Source organism: Eriocheir sinensis, chromosome 40, assembly GCF_024679095.1.
Source record: "Eriocheir sinensis breed Jianghai 21 chromosome 40, ASM2467909v1, whole genome shotgun sequence".
NCBI classification, from domain to species: domain Eukaryota; kingdom Metazoa; phylum Arthropoda; class Malacostraca; order Decapoda; family Varunidae; genus Eriocheir; species Eriocheir sinensis.
The window spans coordinates 7,625,895-7,649,240 of record NC_066548.1 but is presented as its reverse complement, the minus strand read 5'-3'; the positions used below and the strand labels follow the sequence as shown (position 1 = coordinate 7,649,240).

The following is a 23,346-nucleotide window of genomic DNA, read 5'->3' as shown; positions in this document are numbered from 1 at the left end:
TCTCTCTCTCTCTCTCTCTCTCTCTCTCTCTCTCTCTCTCTCTCTCTCTCTCTCTCAACATCCTCTATACCCTATTTTTCATCCGTTAGTCCTTCCTCTCCTTCCCCACCACCACCACCACCACCCTCTTCCCTTCCCCCACCCACCCACCCCCAAAGTCAGTATAGGGTCCAGCTGGGTCCTCATAAACAGTCCCCGCCCCCTCGATTTGCCGGACTTAACACTGATGCCCAGCTGAAGGGAAGCAAGGAGGGAGGGAGTGGGTAAGGGAAGGGAAGGAAAGGGAAGGGTAGGGTAGGGAAGAGCCAGATGGTCACTCCTATAGGAAGAAGGGAACAACAACACCAACAGTCAGTCAGTCAGTCAGTTCGCCAGTCAAGTCAGTCAGTCACTCCTCGTAGAACAATAAGTGTCGTCACCCCAACCTCATTCATCTCTTTCCTCTTCCCATTTCATTCATTAATCTGCTTATCCGGTGTGTGTGCGTGTGTGTGTGTGTGTGTGTGTGTGTGTGTGTGTGTGTGGGAGGGAGTAAGGATGGGGAAGGGGGGGAGAGAGAGGGTGTGTTTAGTCGCTGTGTTTTATCGTGTGTGTGTGTGTGTGTGTGTGTGTGTGTGTGTGTGTGTGTGTGTGTGTGTGTTGGGGGGTGAATATGCAAACTCACACATACACGTCTTGACCTCGTGGGTGTGTGCAAGTATGGCGGAGGAGGAGGAGGAGGAGGAGGAGGAGGAGGAGGAGGTTAGGTTAGGTTAAGTAAGGTAAGGAGGGGCAAGCAGGAAGAGGGGAGGAAAGGGAGGGAGGGAATTAGGGGAAACAGGGCAGCAGGCACGTGGACGGAGTGAGGAGTGAGGTCAAGAGAGAGAGAGAGAGAGAGAGAGGGCGAGGGAGGGAAGGAGGGAGGGAGGGAGGGCACGTGTTCTGAAGGAGGGAGGAAAGGGAGCCATGTTATGTAGATTCACGCCCCCTTTCTCTCTCTCTCTCTCTCTCTCTCTCTCTCTCTCTCTCTCTCTCTCTCTCTCTCTCTCTCTCTCTCTCGATCAGCTGCCCCTTACACAATAACAAAAACAACAACAGAAACAGCTGACACACACACACACACACACACACACACACACACACACACACACACACACACACGAACAAACACGCACCCACAGACATAAGGGTCATCAATCAGTGTTTTAGTGTGTGTGTGTGTGTGTGTGTGTGTGTGTGTGTGTACCCTGACCTCACTCCCTATGCATATAACCCGCCTTCTATTAACACCATCATCATCACCATCACCACCAGCAGGAGCCCACAGAAGGGAAGGGAGGAGGGTGAGGGGAGGATCGCAGGTGGTCTCTCTCCCTCTCTCCCTCCTGGCTTTCGATGTTGGTGGAAGGCGGGCAGATGGGCTAATTAAGGACACCATACGTCACCCCATCACCCGCTGCCTAATACATCACACATCACTCACATCATTTTCTCCCCTTTCCCTTGTATCCCTCTCCCTTCCCTTCCTTTCCTCTCCTTTCGTCTCCATTCCTCTTCCTTCCCTTTCCTCTCCCTCACTCTCTTCCGTCCCTTCATCTTCCCTTCATTTCCATTCCTTTCATCTTCCTACCCTTCCTCTCACTCCCTATTCTCATCTCCCTTCCCTTCCTCTTACTTCCTCTTCCTTCCTTTTTATTCCCCTCTCTTTCCTTCTTCTCCCTTTCCTCTATCTCCCTTCTTTTCCCTTCCCTTCATCTTCGTTTCCTTCCATTCATCTCCCTTCCCTTCCCTTCTCTTCCCTTTCCCTTCATCTTCCTTTCCATTCATCTCCTTTCCCATCCCTTCCCTTCCCTTCCCCCGCATCATCACAGCCTCGTGGATGATATAGGGCAGAAGGGAGAAGGGTGATGAATTCCAGGTGGTTGCTCTTTTTACGGGTATGGGGGGGCTGTAAGGGGCGTGTGGTTTATAGGAAGTTGATGGGGGTGTTTGTTTGTTATTTTATCATGCATTCTTTACCTCCCCTTTTTTATTTTTTTCCTTTACCAGAACCCACGTGCCCAAATAGCTTACTTTCTTTTTTTACTTTAAGCTTCCTCCCCTCTGTTGGCACGGGCATGATTTTGTATTCTTTTTTTTTTATATATATAACATTCACGCACTACTACGCCTTTTCTAACCTTATCTAACTATCTAATTACCTACCTATTATCTAACCGTACCTTATTTCCCTACCCTATTACATCTCTTTACCTTGTTCCACTACCCATTAACTACTACCTCCCTTACCCTATTCCCCTATACCTGTTACCTACCCTACCTTACCCTATCTATTGCCTGCCCATACCTTATTATCCTACCTACCTGCATATCTATCTACCCCCTTGTGCTTCAGTTTGGTCGGAGGCGCGTTCTGGATTAGCGTAAATTTGGGTAAAGATATTGTGGGTTGTATTTACTATTTAACCTCTTGATGGAAGGTGGAATACGTCGGAAATGGTAAAGAAGTAGTGAAGGGTTGCGTGTGGTTACCTGTACATTCTTGGGGCTAGTCTTGGGTACAGGACATGCCTTCAGGGTTATTATTATTACAGTAGAGACACGAACCTCTTGTCGCAATGCTGAATACCCTGTACGTGAAAAAGGGTAAATCAGGAGAGAGGGGTCATAGCGTTCTTGTGGCTACTTGTACCATTATCCCGTCCGCTGCGATTGGCACGGATTTGGCTTTCACTGGTAGCCTGTTTATATATAGTCCCAGGTCTTTCTCTGCCTCTGTAGGATAGCGGAGTGTTTCCCATGTGGTATTGGTGTGTTGGATATCCCCTCCCAAGGTGCAGGACTTTACTTTTTTCCTCATTGAATTGTAGCAGCCACTTTTTGTTCCATTCCTGTAGCTTGGCGAGGTCTTCTTGTAGGAAATCCACAGCCAAGGGGTTATCTTGGGCTACACTCAAGACCCCACCACCCGAAATTGACCCTCTCTTCTGCCCACTCAAACTATCTTCTGTTTACAGGGGCAGCGCTTAGCGGATGTTTTTTGTATATTTTGGCTTTGTTTCTTGCCCTTGAGCTGTCTCCTTTACCGTAAAAAAAAGTCTTGGTATACAGGAAACGCCTTCAGGGTCATACTAAACACACGTCATATTGAAACACTAGACGGAAACTATGAAGAATGTTAAAAAAAAGTATGTCTCACGTGACTCTCCAGCACTAAAGGAAGGAAAGAGAAGAGGGAGAAAAGAGGGTCGAAGATTGATAAAGTTTTTGGTAATACAAGTAAACAAAACAGAAAACATGTCGACTAAGAAAACACTAAAATCAACCCAAAATAACAATGGCGCAAAAGAAAGAAAATGGGAACTAGATTATCCTTCCTTTCTTTCTTCCTTGTTATTATTTCTTTCTTTCGGGCTCAAAACCTCCACTTGGCGCGTCCTCTTTCCCGGGTCAGACTAATAAATAACTGGCGCTGACTGACGCACTCATCCCTCAAGAACAATAGATCCTGAGTGATATACGAGGCGCTGGACGAGGATAAGATGAAGAGTAGGAGGAGTATTGGTAGGGGTGGTCGTTATAGTAGTAGTAGTAGTAGTAGTAGTAGTAGTAGTAGTAGAAGGAGGAGGAGGAGGAATTGGCGTAGTAGTAGTAGTTGATGTTATTGATGATGATTAGCAAGGAGGAAGAAAGATAGAGAGGAAAAGAAGTATAGAAAAAAGTAAATGAAGAAAGAATGAAAAGTAAAGAAAGAAGAAAGAAGAAAATAAAGAAGTATAGAATGAAAGAAAGGAAGAGAAAGGAGAGAAATATAGACAGAAGGAAGACAGAAAGAAAAGGAAAGGAAAGAAGTGCAGAAAGAAGAAAGAAAAAAGGATACAAAGGAAAGAAGAAAGAAAAAATAGAGAAATATACAAAGAAAGAAAGGAGAGAAAGGAGAGAAGCATAAAAAGAAGGAAGGCAGAAAGAAAAAAAGAAAGGAAAGAAGAAAGAAAAAAAGGATGCAAAGGAAAGAAGGAAGAAAAAATAGAGAAATAAACAAAGAAAGAAAGGAAGAGAAAGGAGAGAAGCATAGAAAGAAGGAAGGCAGACAAAAAGAAAGAGAAAGAAAAGTGCAGAAAGAAGAAAGAAAAAAAGATACAAAGGAAAGAAGGAAGAAACTCCATATTTTTCCTTACTCTTATTTTTCATTTTTCATCATTTATCTTTTACTGTTTCCTGTGTTCCTTTCCCTCTTCCTTCCTTCTTGTCTTTCTTCTTTATTCCTTCGTCTCTTTATTCTGATCTTCCTTTTTCTCTGTCCCCTTTACCTGCTCCTCCTTCTTCCTCTCTAACCTCTTCTTTCGTTCCCTTCCTTCCCATATCTTTCTTTTATTCCTTCATCTCTTTATTTTGGTCTTGTAATTATCTCTGTTTATTTTAGTGAAACCTTAAACATGCATCCTGTCCTGTTTACATCTGCTATCGAAAACTTCAACTCCTCTTCGACCCTCGTGCCCTCCTTCTCCTCTTTCCTCTACCTCTTCACGGCTCTCTCTGGGGGGTCTTAAAGATGCTGAGATAGTGTTGAGAGGTGGAGGACGTCGCTGAGAGGAAACATGAGGGGAAGGAAGGAGGGCAGGAGTGGAGCAAAGGAGGGAAGAGGGAGGGAGAAGGGATGAAAGGAAGGGAAGGGAGGCAGGAATGCAGGAGGGAAGAAAGAAGGGAGGAAAGGAGGGGAAGGAAGGCAGCAGTGGAGGAGAGGAAAGGAAAAGAGGGGAAGGGGAAAGCAGTGGAGGGGAGGAGGAAGGAAAAGAGGGAAGGAGAGGGAGGGGAGGAGAGAGGAAAGGCAAGGGGAGAAGGGAGCATTGGAGGGGAAGGAAGGCTCGAGTGAAAGGGAAGAGGGGAGGAAGGTAGGAGTGGAGGGGAGGAGGAAGGAAAGGAGAGGAGAGGTGGAGGAAAGGTTTAAGAGGTGGATCAACAAAGAGAGAGAAAAGGAGAGGAGGAGGAGGATGGAGAAATAATTAATGATTCGCTGAAATTTACTTGAGTGGAGAGAGAGAGAGAGAGAGAGAGAGAGAGAGAGAGAGAGGTCCTTAGCAGTCTCTTAAGGAGGGAATATAATTAATTCGCTGATAGAAGATATTTATCCTTATATTGAAGTCAGGAAGAGGGAGACTGAGAGGGAGGGAAGGAAAGGGCTCTTGAAGGGGGAGGGACAGTATGACAGGAGAGAGAGAGAGAGAGAGAGAGAGAGAGAGAATAAACGAATCAGCAGAATATGAGAGAGAAAAGAAAGGGGGAGAATTAGACAGGGAGACAGAAAGAGAGAGGTCTGAAGAGGAGAGAAGAGGTAGGGAGAAGAGAAGAATGAAAAGGAGGGAAGGAAGGGAGGAGGAGGAGGAGGAGGAGGAGGAGGATAGATAAATAAAGAAGGAAGAACATACAGAAAGGATTAGAGGAAGGAAGAAAAATGAAAAAATTATAGAGGAAAGAGAAAAGAAAGAAAGAGAAGAAGAAAAGAAAGAAGGATGGGAAGAAGAAAAAAACAAAGAAAGGAAGGAAAGAAGTGGAAGGGAGGAAGGAAGGGAGAAAAATACAATAAAGAGCAGAAAGAAGGAAGGAAAGAAGGAGGGAAGCGAAGATGTGCAGAGAGAGAGAGAGAGAGAGAGAGAGGATGTATGTACTTACGTAACCTAATACTCGGAACACCCCCCCCTCCCCCTCCCCCCCCCACTAGCCCTCCATAACCCTGTCATTTTAGGCGCATCAGAGGACCCACACGCATTATTAATAACCCTAACCTTACCTGTCCTGCCATATTGCTCTCTCTCTCTCTCTCTCTCTCTCTCTCTCTCTCTCTCTCTCTCTCTGCTTTTGTTTGTTTGTTTCTTCCTTTCTTTTTCTCAATTTCTTTCTATTTGCTTTTTCTTTCTTTCTTTCCTTCTTTCATTCTTTCTTTCTCTCAATTTCTTTCTCTGCCTTTTCTTCTTTTCTTTCTTTCTTTCGTTCGTTCGTTCTCTCTCTCTCTCTCTCTCTCTCTCTCTCTCTCTCTCTCTCTCTCTCTCTCTCTCTCTCTCTCTCTCTCTCTCTTCTCTCTCTCTCTCTCTCTTACTTTATTATTGTCCAGCTCTCTTATCCCTTCTATCCTATGCCTACCTCGTATAGCCACACCTCCCTTACATAACCTTACCCATTGTGTTCCTACCTTAATCCTGCCTCCCTCTCCTTCAACACTTTCATCCTTCTATTTCTTCACTGAACCTAACTGATCCTAGCATAACCTAACCTAGTCTTATCCAACCTTTCCCCTCGCTTTCTTGTACAATCTCACTGATTTCTTCTAATTTTACTTACCTCTTCTTTTTCGTACTTCGTTTCCTCTTCTCTCCTTTCCCCTCGTTTCCCCTTCTTCTCTTCGTTTCCCCTCTTCCCTTACCACAGTCTAACCCACCTCTTACCTAACCTATCCCCACATAACCCTTACCTAACCTAACCTAACCCAACCCAGCCTAACCTTACCTCTTCTTTTTTCCTACTTCGTTTCCTCTTCTCTCCTTCCCCTCCTTCCCCTCGCTTCCCCTCCTTCCCCTACCACAACCTAACCCACCTCTTACCTAACCTATCCCACATAAACCTTACCTAACTTAACCTAACCTAACCCAACCCAGCCTAACCTTACCTCTTCTTTTTCCTACTTCGTTTCCTCTTCTCTCCTTCCCCTCCTTCCCCTCGCTTCCCCTACCACAACCTAACCCACCTCTTACCTAACCTATCCCCACATAACCCTTACCTAACCTAACCTAACCCAACCTAACCTAACCTAACCAACCTATCCTTCCCTGCGAGACAAACAAACACAGGTCGGTCTTTTAAACTCTCCTCCCTCCATGTTTGGCACCCGGGACCGGAGGACTCATTAGGGCCAGGTAAATCAAGTCTGCGTCAGGTAATCAAGGTGGGCTGACGCCGTAACCACAGACTGAGGCGAGGCAAGGCGGTCATTAGCTCACCTGCCCGTACTTAATGACTTCCCCCGCGCGCACGTTTAATTACTCTTGTGCACACGAAGCTAGGAAGGTAAGTAAGGTAGGTAGGGAGGGAGGGAGGGAGGGAGGTAGGACGACAATCACGACATAAAAAGGACACGTTCGAGACCCGTTCGCCGTAGACAACCGCCAAGATCGTGTTTAAGTTACTGTTGTTTTTGTTGATTTTTTTTTTTTTTTTATCTGTCTAACTATTTACTCTTCTTTCTTCTTTTATCTGTTTATCGATCTTTTTTTTTTTCTATCTCTCCAGTACAACAGTGAGATAGAAGAACGAGGAAAACAGTCTCCCCCACCTCCCTTCTCTCTCTCTCTCTCTCTCTCTCTCTCTCTCTCTCTCTCTCTCTCTCTCTCTCTCTCTCTCTCTCTCTCTCTCTCTCTCTCTCTCTCTCTCTCTCTCTCTCTCTCTCTCTCTCTCTCTCTCTCTCTCTCTCCACTCTCACTCTCTCTCTCTCTCTCTCTCTCTCTCTCTCTCTCTCTCTCTCTCTCTCTCTCTCTCTCTCTCTCTCTCTCTCTCTCTCTCTCTCTCTCTCTCTCTCTCTCTCTCTCCTCCACCACCACCACCACCATGACCAGACTATTTTTTTTTGTCCATGTTATTTTACGTCTTCTTTTATCGGCTTAAGACTGACAACAACAACAACAACAACAACAACAACAACAACAACAACAACGACGACAGCAAGATAGAGAGAAAAAAAAAAGAAGTATGTAGCTGTTCAGGAAGGAAAAAGAGAAAGTGAAAAGAGTAAATAAAGGAAGAAAAGAGGAAAGTAAAAAAAACAAAGATAGACGGAAGAGATTTTTTGCTACACACGAAAAGAGAAACTAGAAGAAAAAATGAAAGAAAAAAGAAATAAGAAAGGGAAGTAACCACATAAACGAAGAAGGAGAATAAAGAATAGAAGATAAAAAGCACCACCACCACCACCACCAACAACAACAACAACAACAACAACAACAACAACAACAACAACAACAACAGCAGTGAACGACAAGCCCCCGCGGCAGGTTCTTCCTTCACTATCTCTCTTGAAGTAGAATGAAGAAGCAGAAGAATGAATGGAGCGCGTAGGAGCGATAAATAAAGCATATAATGGCGACTTTCTACCACGGGGAAACTGCGGCAAGAACAGAAAGAAACTAGAGAGAGAGAGAGAGAGAGAGAGAGAGAGAGAGAAAGTTAGCGCTGCCTCAACCACCACCACTACTACTACTACTACTACTACTACTACTACCACTACCACCACCACTACAACTTCCCGTCTCCATCTCGCGAGGAAGAGGTGAAGGAGGAGGAGTGGGGAAAAAAACTGTGACGATGCAGAGAAAGATGGAGGAGGAGGAGGAGAAGGAGAAGAGGGATTGGAGGGAGAAAGAAGAGTAAGGAAAGGAGAGACGAAGAAAAGTGAGATGTAAGAGAAATGTGATGGAGAAACAAGAGCAGAAAAGGAAAGAGGGAAAAATTATGACAAGAGAGAGGTGGAGGAAAAGAAGAGAAGTAAGGAGAGGTGATACTGAGGGAGAAAGAAGAGCAAGGAAAGGTGGAGGAAACGAAGAGAAGAGAGAGAAGAGGTGGAGAGAAGCAAGATAAGAGAGAGGAAGAAGAGCAAGGAAAGGAAAGACGAGAGGAGGAGGAGGAAGAGGAGAAAGAGAACAATGAAAGGGATTAAAGACGAAGAGAAGACAGATGAGATTTGAGTTGGTTTAAGGAGAGATACTAACAGGTTTGGAGGAAGAAGAAGAACATGCAAAGAAGATTAGAGAAGATAACACCGCATTAAATTTGTTCGCCTTCTTAAATATACATAGAAAACTCATCATAAAAGTCATGCAGATAATCGAATAGCTGGAAAAACATAGACAGATAGACAATAAACAAATGAAGACAATAGATAGGTAGACAAAAAAATAGAAAGATGAAGACAGATCGAAACACATATACAGATGAAAATAAAGATAGACAAACTTGGAGACAGATAGACAGATAAATAGAAAGATGAATAGAGACAGATGGCAATGAATGAAAACAAATACATAGACACACAAACCGATAGATAGATAGACAGACTGACAAATAAACAAACAAACTAAAATAGACAAACAACAAAGACCGAAATAGCAGGAAGTTCTGCCATAATAATTTCATCACTCCGGGACACCATAACAAAAAGAATGGGTCACACACTATGAATGGGTTATAATGGGCATGTTCGTTGTGCTCACTGTAAACATCTGTCACTATCATCACCATAAACGTTGTCACCACCAGGAGGAGGAAGAAGAAGAAGAAGAGGAGAGGAGGAGGAGGAGGAGGATGTCACTAACGGAACAGGACCGAAAAAGCGATTAACCATGTGTGCGTATGAGAGAGAGAGAGAGAGAGAGAGAGAGAGAGAACGAAAAATTTGAATCAGGCAAGGAAAATTTAAGACGTTAAGAGAGAGAGAGAGAGAGAGAGAGAGAGAGAGAGAGAGAGAGAGAGAGAGAGAGAGAGACGTTACAGACAGGGACAAAAACGGAGATAAGTGGGATGCGTCACGTCACGGCTGAAGGGAAGGGAAGGGAAGGGAAGGGGAGGAGAGGGAAGGGAAGGAGAGGGAAGGGGAGGAGAGGGGATAGGAGGGGAGGGGAGTGAAGGGAAAGGAAGGGAAGGGAAGGGAAGGAGAGGGGATGGGAGGGGAGGGGAGTGAAGGGAAGGGAGGAGATAGGAGCGAAGGGAAGGGAAAGGAAAGGAAAGGAAGGGAAGAGCAGGAAAGGGAGAGAAAAGCCAGTGAAAGAAGAACAGAAACGAAGGACCAGAATGAAATAGGAAATAGAGATAAAGGAATGAAAGGAGGAGAAAGGAAGAAAAAATAGGAAAAGAAATCAACGGGAGTAAGAAAATGGGATGAGATGATAAGAAAAAACAAAAGGAAATAAGAAGAGAAACAAAAAAGAAGAGACAATGGAAAAAAGAGAAATGGTAAAGAGCAAAACAAGAACAGAAGTAAATAAAGAAAAGGAAGAGAAAGCAAGGAGAAACGAAAGGAAAAGGAAAGCAACAAAAAAGAAAGTGAATTGCGACATACGAAGAAGAGAAATGAGGAAGAAAGAAAATAGAAATAAAAAAAAACAAGAAGGAAGAAGAGTAACCAGAAACACACAAAAGATAATAAAGAATAAGAGAAGATAAGCAAAAATATATAAAAAAAACGAGAAAGAGGAAATGGATGAAAATGAGGAAAAAGATAACGTTAAAGATATAAGATAGTGAGTGAGTCATTAGTGTCATTATCTGTCACCCTTATCTATCACTATATGAGTCAGTCCTATCCATCACCATTATCACTGTCATCATCACCATCACCATCATCATCACTGTCATCATCACCATCACCATCATCATCATCATCACCATCACCATCATCACTATCATCATCACTATCATCATCACCATCACTATCATCATCATCACCATCATCATCGTCACCATCAGCATCAGCATAGAAAGTTGAGAGCTCGCAAAGGTGAGGTGAATTTTGTGACCTTATTCGGAACTGGTTTGTGATGATTCATTTAAGTGAGTACATATTGTTCTCGCTGGGGTGTTTTTACTTCTTGTTTTGTTTGTTTTTATTGTTGTTGTTTTTGTTTGTTTGTTTTTTATTGCACTTCGGGGGTGGTCGGTCTCTCTCTCTCTCTCTCTCTCTCTCTCTCTCTCTCTCTCTCTCTCTCTCTCTCTCTCTCTCTCTCTCTCTCTCTCTCTCTTTTTTTTTTTTTTATATTTTTTTTTATTACTTCCTTTATTCTTATTTTACTTTGATGCTTATTTTACTTGCTTATTTTACTATACTTCGGGGGTGGTTTCTTCTCTCTTCCTTCATTGTTCTCTATATTCTTTACTTTCATTTTTATTTTCTCCTTTTTATTTTTATTTTTTACTCTTACTTTTATTATGTTTTCCTTTTTATTATTATTTGCTTATTTTTATTTTACGTTTTCCTTTTCTTTCTTTTTTTTACTTCACTGCGGAGGTCGTTGTCTCCTCTCTCTTCCTCTGTTCTTACGTGTCTTGCATCTTTCATCTCGTGCATGGTAATCTTGCACACCTGTTTATATTTCCGCAAGTTGTCATTTTGAAGCAGGATATTCTTCTTCTCTTGATTTCTCTTCTTTATTTTCATTCAGTTGCATATTTATTTTATTTACTACATTGCGGTCTTTTCTCTCCCATTCTTCTTATCTCCTGCACCTAAATTCATCTCTCACTTTCCACAACTGTTTATATTCCTTCAGGTTGTCAGTTTTAATCCAGGTTAATGTTGCTCTCTTGGTTTCTGTTTCTTTTATTATTTCTAGTTTATCTTTTCCACTATTTTGCTGTATTCTCACTTCCATTATTCTGTTATCTCTTGCACCTTTCATTCTCTCATTTATTCTGCATCTACTCCTGTTTATATATGTCTCCAAGTTGTCATTTTTCAACCAGGATATTTTTGTTCCCTTGATTTATTTTTCTTTTGTATATTCGTCTATTTACTACGTTGCGGTTTTCTGACTCCCTCTCCTAATTAAGAGAGTTACACCTTTCATCTCATTTATTTCGTACACCTGTTTACGTTTCCTCCGCTTACCTTAGTCAACCTCGACTATTAATATCTTACTACGTTCTTAAGCTCAACGAAGAAGAATATATATATAAACAGGACCATGAAACTTCCGTAACCCCTTTTCCTCACACGATATCATATTTGGAGGACTCTGGTTATCATCATCTTACTTATCTCTTACTTATTTCCTACTTATTGTTTACACCTGCTTACTTATATGTCTCCTAAGAACTCGTATTTATCCTCCTCTTACTTATTTCAAACTTATTCTTACATATTCTTACTTATTATGTACATCTGCTTACTTAAATCTCTTCACCATTACTATATTGTCCTTTTAATCAAACATAGATGCATTCACAAACACAACAAACTAAACTAAACGACCACAAAACTCTACACCTTTCCTTTCCTTAACAAAAACACATTATGCACACTTGACATAATCTTTTTAGGGGCCTATTCTATGTATCCTCTTTCAGTCAACAAACACACACACACACACACACACACACACACACACACACACACACACACACACACACACACACACACACACACTCTCTAAGGCCACGAATGAATGGAGGAGGCGCAGAGCAATTACCATTATTATTAGAACCAGAGGAGGAGGAGGAGGAGAGGCTTAGGACAGTGCATGCAGGGAGAGAGAGAGGGAAGGGAGGAAGGGAAGGTTGTATACGAGGGTTTGTGTTGTGTGTTTGTGCCATTATGAGCCGTTTTCATCATAACTCATGCGTGCTAAACCGGCCCGGCGTGCTCCTTGCTGGGCCGTGTTGTGTTGAGCCGGTGCTGAATGCTGGACGGACTCATGAAGCAGGAGGAGGAGGAGGAGGAGGAGGAGAGGGGGAGAAGGAGGAGGGAGATGGGTGAGGCAGAGGAGAAGAAAAGGAATGGGCAGGAAAAGTAGGAAGAGGAAAAAGATGAGGAGAAGAAAGAGGAGGAGGAGGAAGAAGAGAAGAAAAGGAATGGGCAGGAGGAGCTGGAAGAGGAAAAGGAGGAGGAAGAATAAAAACAAGAACAAGAAGAAACAGAAAAAGAAAAATAAGACGAACAAGAAAAAGATGCAAAAGAAGAAGAAGAAGAAGAAGAAGAAGAAGAAGAAGAGGAGGAGGAGGAGGAGGAACTGGGTTGAGGAGGATGGGTGTGGTGTTGTGTAGAGAAAGATGATGAGGAGAGGAGGAAGAGAAGGAGAAGGAGGAGGAGGAGGAAGAAAAGGAGGAGGAGGAAGAAAAGGAGGAGGAGGAGATGAAGGAGGAGATCTGCCAGACTACCATAATAATGAGAGGGAGTAGAGTGCTTGTTTACCCTGCTGGGGGGGGTGGAGGAGGAGGAGGAGGAGGAGGGGGAGGAGGAGAAGAGGAAAGGAAAGGATCTCTCTCTCTCTCTCTCTCTCTCTCTCTCTCTCTCTCTCTCTCTCTCTCTCTCTCTCTCTCTCTCTCTCTCTCTGGAATTTGCAAATAAACTTAAATAAATGGAGCACGAGACAGAGAGAGAGAGAGAGAGAGAGAGAGAGAGAGAGAGAGAGATTTTCCTTTCCTCCTCCTCCTCCTCCTCCTCTTCATCGTAAACATATAAAAGTAACCAGGGATGGAAGGGGCGCATACTCCCTCCCCTTACCTCCCCCCTCCCCTCCCTCCCCTTACCCATCCCCCTCCCTCTCCCTCTCCCCTCTCCCTCACACCCTTCCTCACTCACCCACCCTCCTCCTCCTCTCCTTCAGTCTTTTTTTGTCCATTTTTCTTTGATGTACAAGGATACCCAAGGATGTAAGGATGCCACAAGGGCCCAGACATCCGGCCTACACATGGAAGCTCCTAGGAATGTTTTTTTTCATCTACTTCCCTTAGTGTCTATAAATACATCTAACCTCCATATCATAGCTTCCCTTAACGTCTATGAGTATAATAATCTCACCTCCATTTAATGATTTCTGTTGTGTTTGCCTCTACTTCATACCTGCTCAGTTTGTTCCACTCATCCATTAGCTTTCTCGTTAGCCAGTTCTTGCCTATTTCCTTCCTGAACCTGAATTTATCCATCCTATGCCCGTTACTGCGTGTTCTCATCTCTCTATAATAGTACTGATGACTTAAATTAGATCACCTCACAGTCTACGTTTGTCCAGAGAATGTAAGTTATTTTTTTTCCATTTTTTTCTGTATGGTAAATTCTTAAATTCTTGGATCATTTCATTTATTCTTCTCTGTACTCATTTGAGGGAATTAATATCCTCTCTGTAATAGGGACACCAAAACCTATCCTTTTTCTTTTCTCTCTTACTCCTTTCGCCCGCCCTCCCTCTTTGCTTCACTACCAACCTATCTTTTTTCTCCTCATCCCTTTTTACTCCCCTTCCTTCTCTGTTTCATTCCCGACCCATCTTTATCTCCTCACTCCTTCTTTTACCCTCCTCCCCTCGCTGCCTCCCTCCACTAGCCATTGCCTGCCCCTATATTACTATCTACACCTTTCACCCAGCTCTGTCACGCCCCATATAAGTCCCCTCCACTTGACGCCAGACCCCGCTGAAGATATACACACACCATCATAGCTATCACGTACATGCATCTAACCAAGGCCTAACTATCCCTCTCGTTGCCTGTATAATCTTTGGTTCTACTTATTACAATCAAAACAAACTGTAAATACTGATCCACTTTTACCTGACACTTTAACGTCTGCATCGTGTCATTATTCCACTTGTTCCACTTGCTCCATCCCTCATCCACCCTTCTTCCCCTTTCATGCATTTGTTCTTCTTTCCTCCGTACTTTATTTCTCCCTTATAATTTTTCTGCCCTTCATTTCTCCGTATTCATTTCTCCTTTATCATTTTTCTGCCCTTCATTTCTCCATACTTCAATACTCCCTTATCATTTTTATGTCCTTCATTTCTCCATACTTTATTTCTCCATACTTCAATTCTCCATACTTCATTTCTCCCTTAACCTTCCCTTCATCTCTCCATTTAATTTCCTCACCATCCCTTTTACGCCTTTCCCTTACCATTCCTTTTACATCTCCATAACATTACGTAGAATAGATACATCCTGCGCCTAAAAAAAAAAAACTTATTAGAACCCGATTAATCTCCTTCTCGACCTTTGTATATAGTTGACGTAGGGGGTGGAAGCGTCTAAAAATACCGATCATATAGTGCTAAAACGGATACGTCGTGCGCAGCGGAACACTAAAACAGATACATCCTGCAGCGTCATGGGGGCTTCATAACAACAACAGTCAGTCAGTCAGTCTCCAAGGATAGCGTTTAAAGGCCTTGCAGCTCTAGGTCCTGAATAACACCGCCGCCTTCCCTGCCTGCCCTGCATACCGCTACACCTTACCGCAGTCTCTTACAGACAGCAAACAGGACAAGGTGACCAGACTGTTGATGTGGGGCAAGGCTCGTGTGTGTGTGTGTGTGTGTGTGTGTGTGTGTGTGTGTGTGTGTGTGTGTGTGTGTGTGATAAAGGAGAGATGACGCAGGTGGAGGGGGTTGATATCAGGGAGAGAGAGAGAGAGAGAGAGAGAGAGAGAGAGAGAGAGAGAGAGAGAGAGAGAGAGAGACCGTTCAAAAGAAGCAACCAAGCGAGGAAAACCTACATAAAAAAACAGAGAAAGGAACAAAAAAAATAAAAAAATCAGACAACATAATAAGCTCATCAAACCCAACAAGATACGAACTTAAAAAAAAAATTTAAAAAAACAAGCAAGCAAGCGAGAGTATAAAAAATAAAGAATAAAAACAGGAAAAGTTAACCCACGCATCGGATCCGACAGTCATCATCATCATCGTCATCATCATCATCATTCTCAAACATTACAGGGATTTAACACACCCACATTTGTTAATACTTTCGTAGAGGTTGTGGTGTTAGTGGTATTTCCAGGGGTAGTTTTATGAGCTTAGTGATAGTTCGACAAGACTTCTACACCTTTCTTTCTCCACTTTTTTCTACACCTTTCACACCTTTTCTACGCCTTTCTACACCTTTCTTTCTACTCCTTTCTTTCTACACCTTTTCTACACCTTTCTTTCTACACCTTTTCTACTCCTTTCCTTCTACACCTTTCTACTCCTTTTCTACACCTTTCTTTCTACACCTTTCTTTCTACACCTTCCTTTCTACACCTTTTCTACGCCTTCCTTTCTACACCTTCCTTTCTACACCTTTTCTACGCCTTCCTTTCTACACCTTCCTTTTCTACACCTTTTCTACGCCTTCCTTTCTACTCCTTTCTTTCTACACCTTTCTTTCTACACCTTTTCTACTCCTTTCTTTCTACACCTTTCTTTCTACACCTTTCTTTCTACACCTTTTCTACTCCTTTCTTTCTACACCTTTCTTTCTACACCTTTTTTTCTACACCTTCCTTTCTACACCTTTTTTTCTACACCTTTCTTTCTACACCTTTCTTTCTACACCTTTTCTACTCCTTTCTACACCTTTCTTTCTACGCCTTCCTTTCTACTCCTTTCTTTCTACACCTTTTCTACTCCTTTCTTTCTACACCTTTTCTACTCCTTTCTTTCTACGCCTTTTCTACACCTATTCTATACCTTTCTTTCGTAGAGGTTGTGGTGTTAGTGGTATTTCCATGGGTAGTTTTATGAGTTTAGTGATAGTTCGACAAGACTTCTTTTACACCTTGAGAAGAACACTTATGAGATCCCGACTAACCTCCATTGTGCCCTTGGAAAAGATTTATTGTCATTGTTTCCATGGGGGATAGTTTTGTGATCCTAGTGATAGTTTAACAAGACTTCTGCACCATGAACCTTAAAACACAGAGAACCCGACTAACCTTCCTTGTGTCCTTGGAAAAGATTTATTGTCAGTATTTCCATGGAGGATAGTTTTGTGATCCTAGTGATAGTTTAACAAGCCTTCTGCACCATGAACCTTAAAACACAGAGTCATGAGAACCCGTCTAACCTCCATTGTGTCCTTGAAAAAGTGTCGTTGGAGCCGAAAGCGTCAAAAAACAGGAGCATTAGAGACGAGCAAGTAAATATTCATCACAAGAAAACGTGGAAGAGCAAGAGAAGAGGAGGATGGATAGGATTGACTGGAAAGAGGATCGGATTGTGTGAGAGTAGGATCAGACCGTGCGGAAGGAAGATCAGATCATGTGGAAGTAGAACCGGATCGTAAGGAAGGAGGACCGATTCGGAGAGGAGGAGGGTCAGATCGGACGGGAAAGAGGATCAGGTCGTATGGAAACAGAATCGTATCGTATGGAAGGAGGATCGAATCGCGTGAGAAAGAGGATCGGGTCTTGCTTGTAGGAGGATCAGATCGCCTCATGGGAACACCTGGACGCGCTACCCCACACTCGCGTTCATTAAGTCCGTCCTCGTCGCTGCCCCCACGCCGTCCACGTAGCGAGCGTATCAATGACGTCAGGTACAGACTTATCAAGGATGTTATGCAGGGCAGCGGGCTACAGATGGCGAGGGGGAAGAGGAAGAGGTGGTGGTGGCGATGAAGAGGGTGTAAGGAAGAAGAAGAAAACGAAGAAGAAATACAAAAAGAAGAAGTAGTAGAAGAAAAGGAAGAAAAAGAGGAGAAGGAAGGGGAGGATGACGAGGTGGAGAAGAGGAAGAAAAAAGTTGTAGAAGTAGAAGAGCAAATAGAAAAAGAAAAAGAAGTAGAAGAAGCAACAGGAAACGAAAGAACAAAAAGAAAAGAAAAAGCAGAAGAAAAGGAGAAGGAAAAAGAAGAAAAATTAAGAATTAGAAAAAGAGGAAAGAGGAGGAGGAGGAGGAGAAGGAAGAGGTGGAGGAGGTGGAGGAGGTGGAGGAAGAGAAGGAAGCGGTGGAGGGGGTGCAAATGGAGGTGGATACGTTCGGGAAGCTAAATTTGCTGATAAGTGAGTTTGATCATTCTTCCCACGCTATTTTCTTTCGCGTGTGTGTGTGTGTGTGTATGTGTGTGTGTGTGTGTGTGTGTGTGTGTGTGTGTGTGTGTGTGTGTGTGACGTGATTGCTGAGTATCGTTCCTGTGTGAGCTTAATGCTGTTTTATTTCTTTCTTTTCTTATTCTGGCAGAAGAGGAAGAGGAGGAGGAGGAGGAGGTAAAGAAGTGTGTGTAAGGAGGAGGTGGAAGAGATTGAGAAGCTAATATTGCAGTTAATTGAGTTTTATAATTTTTTACCAATCTTTTTTTATTTTCATTCTGCATGCTTATGTGTGTGAGGTTTTTGCTGAGCTGTTTCTGTAAGAGGATTGCGTTCTCATTAAGCAGGTGATGGAGGAGGAGGAGGAGGAGGAGGAGAGTGAGGAGCGGCATAATGAGGTGAATTAGTGACGGGGAGAAGCTGAATTGGCCGTTAGAATTTTTTTTTTTTTTTCACTCCCTCTTCCTGGTGTTGACATTTGTTTGAGAATATTATAGAGTTGCGTTTCAGTTGAGTCTTACGTTACTTTGCATGAGTATTATTATTATTATTATTATTATTATTATTATTATTATTATTATTATTATTATTTTCCTTCCTGAAGAGTGTAGACTTAAGCTCTCTCAGTCAACAGCAGCAAGGTTTTATAAAGACTCATTTGTAGGAAGAAAATCCCGCGTCAAGGTTGCATATTCTTTCACAACCGTCCTTTTTTTTCTTTATTTGCTGGAGGCTCGTGAGGCAGGTATTATTATCTTTTTTATAGTCGAGGCAGCGAGCACTCATTCCCCGCCAGTCAGCGCCCACCATTGTTGTTGACCGCGCCGAAATTGACCTCTCATCTGGCCACTCATTATTATTTTCTTTCGAGAGAGCAGCGTCCAGCGGGATCTTGTTGATATCGTTGTTGTTAATGTGGTTTTTTTCTTCTTTTACGTGCTGCCTGTAGTGCCGATAGACTTTCTTGAGGGGCCTCTTGGAGTTAGCGGTGCGTGTGTGTGTGTGTGTGTGTGTGTGTGTGTGTGTGTGTGTGTGTGTGTGTGTGTGTGTGTGTGTGTGTGTGTATGTGTGTGATACGGCTCTTGTTTGGCCCGTGTTGTGACCCATGAAGTAGGGTTGATTAATTAAACATCTGGGCAGCATTTGGGCAACATTCCGTTCTGGTTGAAAATTGTCAACGTGCTTCAGTGGGACTCGAACTTAGGTCCCCGGGTTCGCCACGCCCGCACGTTAACCACCCGACCACCGCCTCCCCGTTGTTGTTGTTGTTGTTGCCCTTGAGCTGCTCCCGCTGCTGTAAAAAAATTGAAATAAAAAAACTCCCTCGCCCATTCAGCAAGCCTCGTTCCCAGCCGGCACCCGTAGCCTCGAGGCGGACATCTGCATCACGCCTCGGATTTCACCGCCAGAGGAGAGAGGAGCGTGTAATCCGCGTTATGCAGGCCCCGGACCGAGCGTACCCCCTTCGGATTCTTTGTATTGCGGTCAAAGGGGCCTCTGAGCGAGCATCATGCCGTGGAGCCTTATCATATGGCGCACAGGTGTTGCAGTGGCGGCCTCTGCACCTGCCCCGCGCTGCAACAGGTGACCCCGCGGCCTTGTGGATGGCAGGCAGGTGTGGCGGAGCTGCAGACAACGCCGCCAGCATCAGTAATTAGCTGGCAACAGGTGTGCGAGAGATCGTCCCACATTTGTTGTTCAGGATGATTTTCGCTTCGCAAGTTCGCATGAGATTCACAACACATTAAATCGGATGAGAGAAAAGAGATACCATATGATATTCAACAAAAGATTCTGTGATTTATATTTAATCTCAGAATCGAACAGTGACAAGCGGATATGGATAAGAAAAGAAGTAAAGTGAATTGAACGCAGACGCCAAGGATAGTGTAGTCTGCCGGAGATGAATGAATGATGTATCTACGGTAGCCTGGCGGGACGGGGCGACTCTAAAGGCAGGACGTGGGCGTTTTCGGAATTCTGAGGCTGGAGGGAACTGGGAGGGGCAAGGTTGTTGGTGTTTGAGGAAGTATTAAGTGATGTGCGTCCGTGTGTGTGTGTATGCATGTGAGGGGGGTGGGGTTGTTGTTGCTGTGTGTGTGTGTGTGTGTGTGTGTGTGTGTGTGTGTGTGTGTGTGTGTGTAACGTTATGATTTTTACACACACACACACACACACATACCTAACCTGACGTGACCTCCGGAGAAAGACTCAAAAATGCTTGGAATTCCGAGGTGACCCTTTTGGATATGACCCCAACCACACTGTCAACACCCTTGGTCCTGTGTGTGTGTGTGTGTGTGTGAGAGAGAGAGAGAGAGAGAGAGAGAGAGAGAGAGAGAGAGAGAGAGAGAGAGAGAGAGAGAGAGAGAGAGAGAGAGAGAGAGAGACCGTGTTTGTAGACTTCATTCCACAGAAATTACTATGGAAGAGGGCAAACAAAGGTCACAGCGACTTCCCTCCTCCTCCCCCATTTGTGACCACTGGGGGAACGGGGGGAAAGGGGGGCGGAGAGAGAAGGGGGGAGGGGGTTATTTGGCATGTTTTTCCCCCGAGGCGTTTAACGTATATGGAGAAGAGTCGATGTTACGTTATAAAAAAGAGCGTTCCTCCGACTCCGTGTGTGTGTGTGTGTGTGTGTGTGTGTGTGTGTGTGTGTGTGTGTGTGTGTGTGACGGTTTCAGCTTACAGGCAGGTATTCTCTTACGTTCAGTGGGTTTAAGCTCGGGTTGCCCTGCGCATTACCACCTAAATACCACTTACTTAACTCATTAGGAACTACATAAAAAGTGCAAGGCTGCATAACGAGAGAGAGAGAGAGAGAGAGAGAGAGAGAGAGAGAGAGAGAGAGAGAGAGAAGAAACTATATCATTTTATCTGAGATCACTGTTACTATTATTATTTTTCTCTGCCGGAGAGCCGCGCGGCCTTGCTGGTTGATTGGGCAAATATTACCTGCAAAGGTGTTGTCACGAGAAGTCTACAAGACTGAGGCAGATTTGGTGGAACAGTGGACAAAGTAATGTAGAGAGGAAGAGGTGCAATTCAGTTTTGGGATGTGTGTAAAGAGTGAATGTCACGCGGCCCGGAACAGAATTATATATAAAAAAAAAATTGTCACTTACTTGGAGTCTCTTAGTTGGTCCAGCCGGGCCTCAGCCTCCTCCAGTTGTTTCTCCTTCTGCAGGATGATATCTCTCGCCTGCTGCAGGTCACTCAGCGTCTGGGCCAGTTTGCCGCGGCTCTCCTCCAGGCCGTTGCGTGCCTCCGCCATCTCCGTCACCAGGCTGAGGTTGTCGGTGTGGGCCTGGCCCAGGGCAGCCTGAGCCGTTTGGAGGCTGTCCTCCACCTTCTGTAGATCAGCCTCTCGCTGCTGTAGCTGCCCCACAGTCTGCTGCAGGTCAGCCTGTGTGGCCTCCTGCTGCTCTCGTGCCGCCTGCAGCGCCTCGTATGTAGCCTGCAGCTCGCTTTCCAGGGAGGCATCCCCCGACACATATGCCGTGTTGAGGCGTTCCCGGGGAGCAGGTGGCTGTTTAACATCCTTTACAGGAGATATATTTTCTTTCTCCTCTTTTTTCTCACCATGCGGCCCCGGGGCAGCGCTGATGGATTGTGGGTCAAGTTCAGCGAGCTGCCGCACCAGGTTGTCGATAGTGTTCTCTTCGTCGGTGAGAGACAGATCCTGGAGCGACGCCTGCTGCCGCCATTGGGCCAGCCGCAGGGCCTGCACCTGGAGCGCAAGATTTTCAGCATCCGAGCTCTGGAGGGCCACGCGCAGGTCATCAATGACTTCCCGCAAACACTGCAGCTCTTGTTGCTGGAGGAGAACTTGTCGCTGGAGGTATGTAACCTCAGCGTCGCGAGGCCGAAGCGAAATGTTTGAGTTGCGGTCAACATGAATCACTTGTTGACACTTGCCACACACCGGCTCGCCGCTCTCTTCTTTCTGCCGCTCTTCCTCGCATTTCAGCCGGGCCGTCACCTCGGATAGCTTGCGTGAGATGGCGCCCAGAACCTCATACCGTCGCTGGACACTCACCACCGAGGTCACCAAGGGAGAGTTGGCGGGCCTGCGGGCGCCGAGCGACAGCAAGCTGTGGGCGTCGGCGTTGCGGATGAACACCTCACACAGCCTCTCCCGGAACTCCCTGAAGCTGATGTGGGCGGGGCAGGAGACTTCATTCATTGGACCGCTGACGGCAGGGTCTTCCACGGAACCAAGCTGCGTCAGACACCGGCACTTGTAAATCTCCGTTGTCGCTCCCTCATCCTCCAACCCCAGGATTCGACACAGGCCGTGGAAGTCCTCGACGCCGACCCTTCCCGCCCCAGATTGGTCCAGGAACCGGAACACTTCCTCCACGTACTGATCCACCCCGAGGGCCAGCACGACCACCTCGTTTCTCGGGCACTGCGGGACCCTCAGGCTGTAGCGTAGGGCGGAGCGGAGCCATGGCTCGCGGTCATGGGTCAGGGGCGGCTCGTCATAATATTTGCCGTCTCGGAATGCATCATCGTTAAACACAGGTCCATTCACCACCTCTTTATTGCTCTGACTCTGGCACAACGCCGCGTCACTACCCCCCTCCCCCGCCGCCCCGCCGCCCCCCCGGGTGTGGCTTATCATCACCGTCGCCGGCTGTCCGTCACACCTGTCACTTCCTGCCATCACACCCTCGACGCCGCCGCGCTGGGCCGCCTCAGACACCCCAAGGTCGCTCACACACTTTTCTGACAACTCATCGTTTTGACTTGAACCATTTAAGTCATTTTCTTCCACTTTATTGAATTTAACTGACTTGGCGGCGTGCCACGAAGGAGACAGCGCTCTGGGCGGGATCCAGTAGTCTGCCTCCTTGTAAACACGACCATTCAGCTGTCCCGAGGGCACTACCTTCCCCAGACCGGAGTTAAATGCATAGCTCGTATAGTTCGGCAGGCTGTGGTGGCTCAGCCGGAGCGCCTGAGAGCGGGAGCATTGGCCATTCCTCTCATTGCCCCGCGCCTCCTCGCTCTTTGGGCATTCCTTTCCTTTATGGCTTTCTTTGTGTTTCAACTTCCTCCAGCCAAGAATGGGAGACCGGGGAGATTTGTCGCTCCCGGCGGTGGCGGTGGAGGGCGGCGCGGCGGAGGGCCCGGGCGTCTCCTCGTGAAGGGGGCCAGAACGAGACTTGGAGGATCCTCTGGGGCGCCCTTTGAAGGCGGCTTTCACCCCAGCCACCAGGCCACGTCCCTCGCGGCCCTCTCCTGAAGTCCTCCCGCCGTCCATACCTGGCGCACACCTGGGGGAAGGATTGAACAGGTAAACATCACACTCCGGATAAGTCTAAGCAAGATAGAATTGTTTTATGGCCGTATGATTAGATTCGCTCTTGACCACAATTGTTTTCAGGGGATGCGATTATAACCTCGGGGTGAGTCAGGCCGCCTCCACCCACGTCACGCCTACCCCACGGCAACCCAAAGTCAACGAGGCAATCACGCGCCAGACACAACACAGGACCAATTACAAGCAGCTCCCGGGCGGCCAAACAAAGCACACTCCATCACCGTCACGTCACGTCCTCACCGTCCACATGTGCACTGAAGGACAGACTCGAGCCGCTGACAAAGGAACCCGAAGTAAGCAAGAAAGGAACGTGTCTACTACAGGAGCTGACGGAGGCACGACGTCACAAGCACCATAAAAGTGATTGCTGACCTTTTACTGGCAGAAAAAAAAATGAAATTGACACCCTCGAAAATTGGTACATAGAATCAACAGTGAAACGAATGACCAAGACAGACCAGGTAAATAGCGAAGAGTGACTAGTTTTTTTTTTTTT

General features: G+C 45.4%; 1 protein-coding gene across 2 annotated transcripts in view; it reads right to left on the bottom strand.

The window, feature by feature from the left end:
* The window catches only part of LOC127009310 (uncharacterized), an 89,984-nt gene that overhangs the window by 57,346 nt on the left and 9,292 nt on the right, over positions 1-23,346 (bottom strand). For both annotated transcript variants that reach the window (XM_050882262.1, XM_050882263.1), the window contains exon 2: positions 20,647-22,803. In XM_050882262.1, the coding sequence (XP_050738219.1) occupies positions 20,647-22,790 (2,144 nt within the window). In that variant the 5' untranslated portion in view covers positions 22,791-22,803. The remainder of the gene's footprint in view (positions 1-20,646; positions 22,804-23,346) is intronic.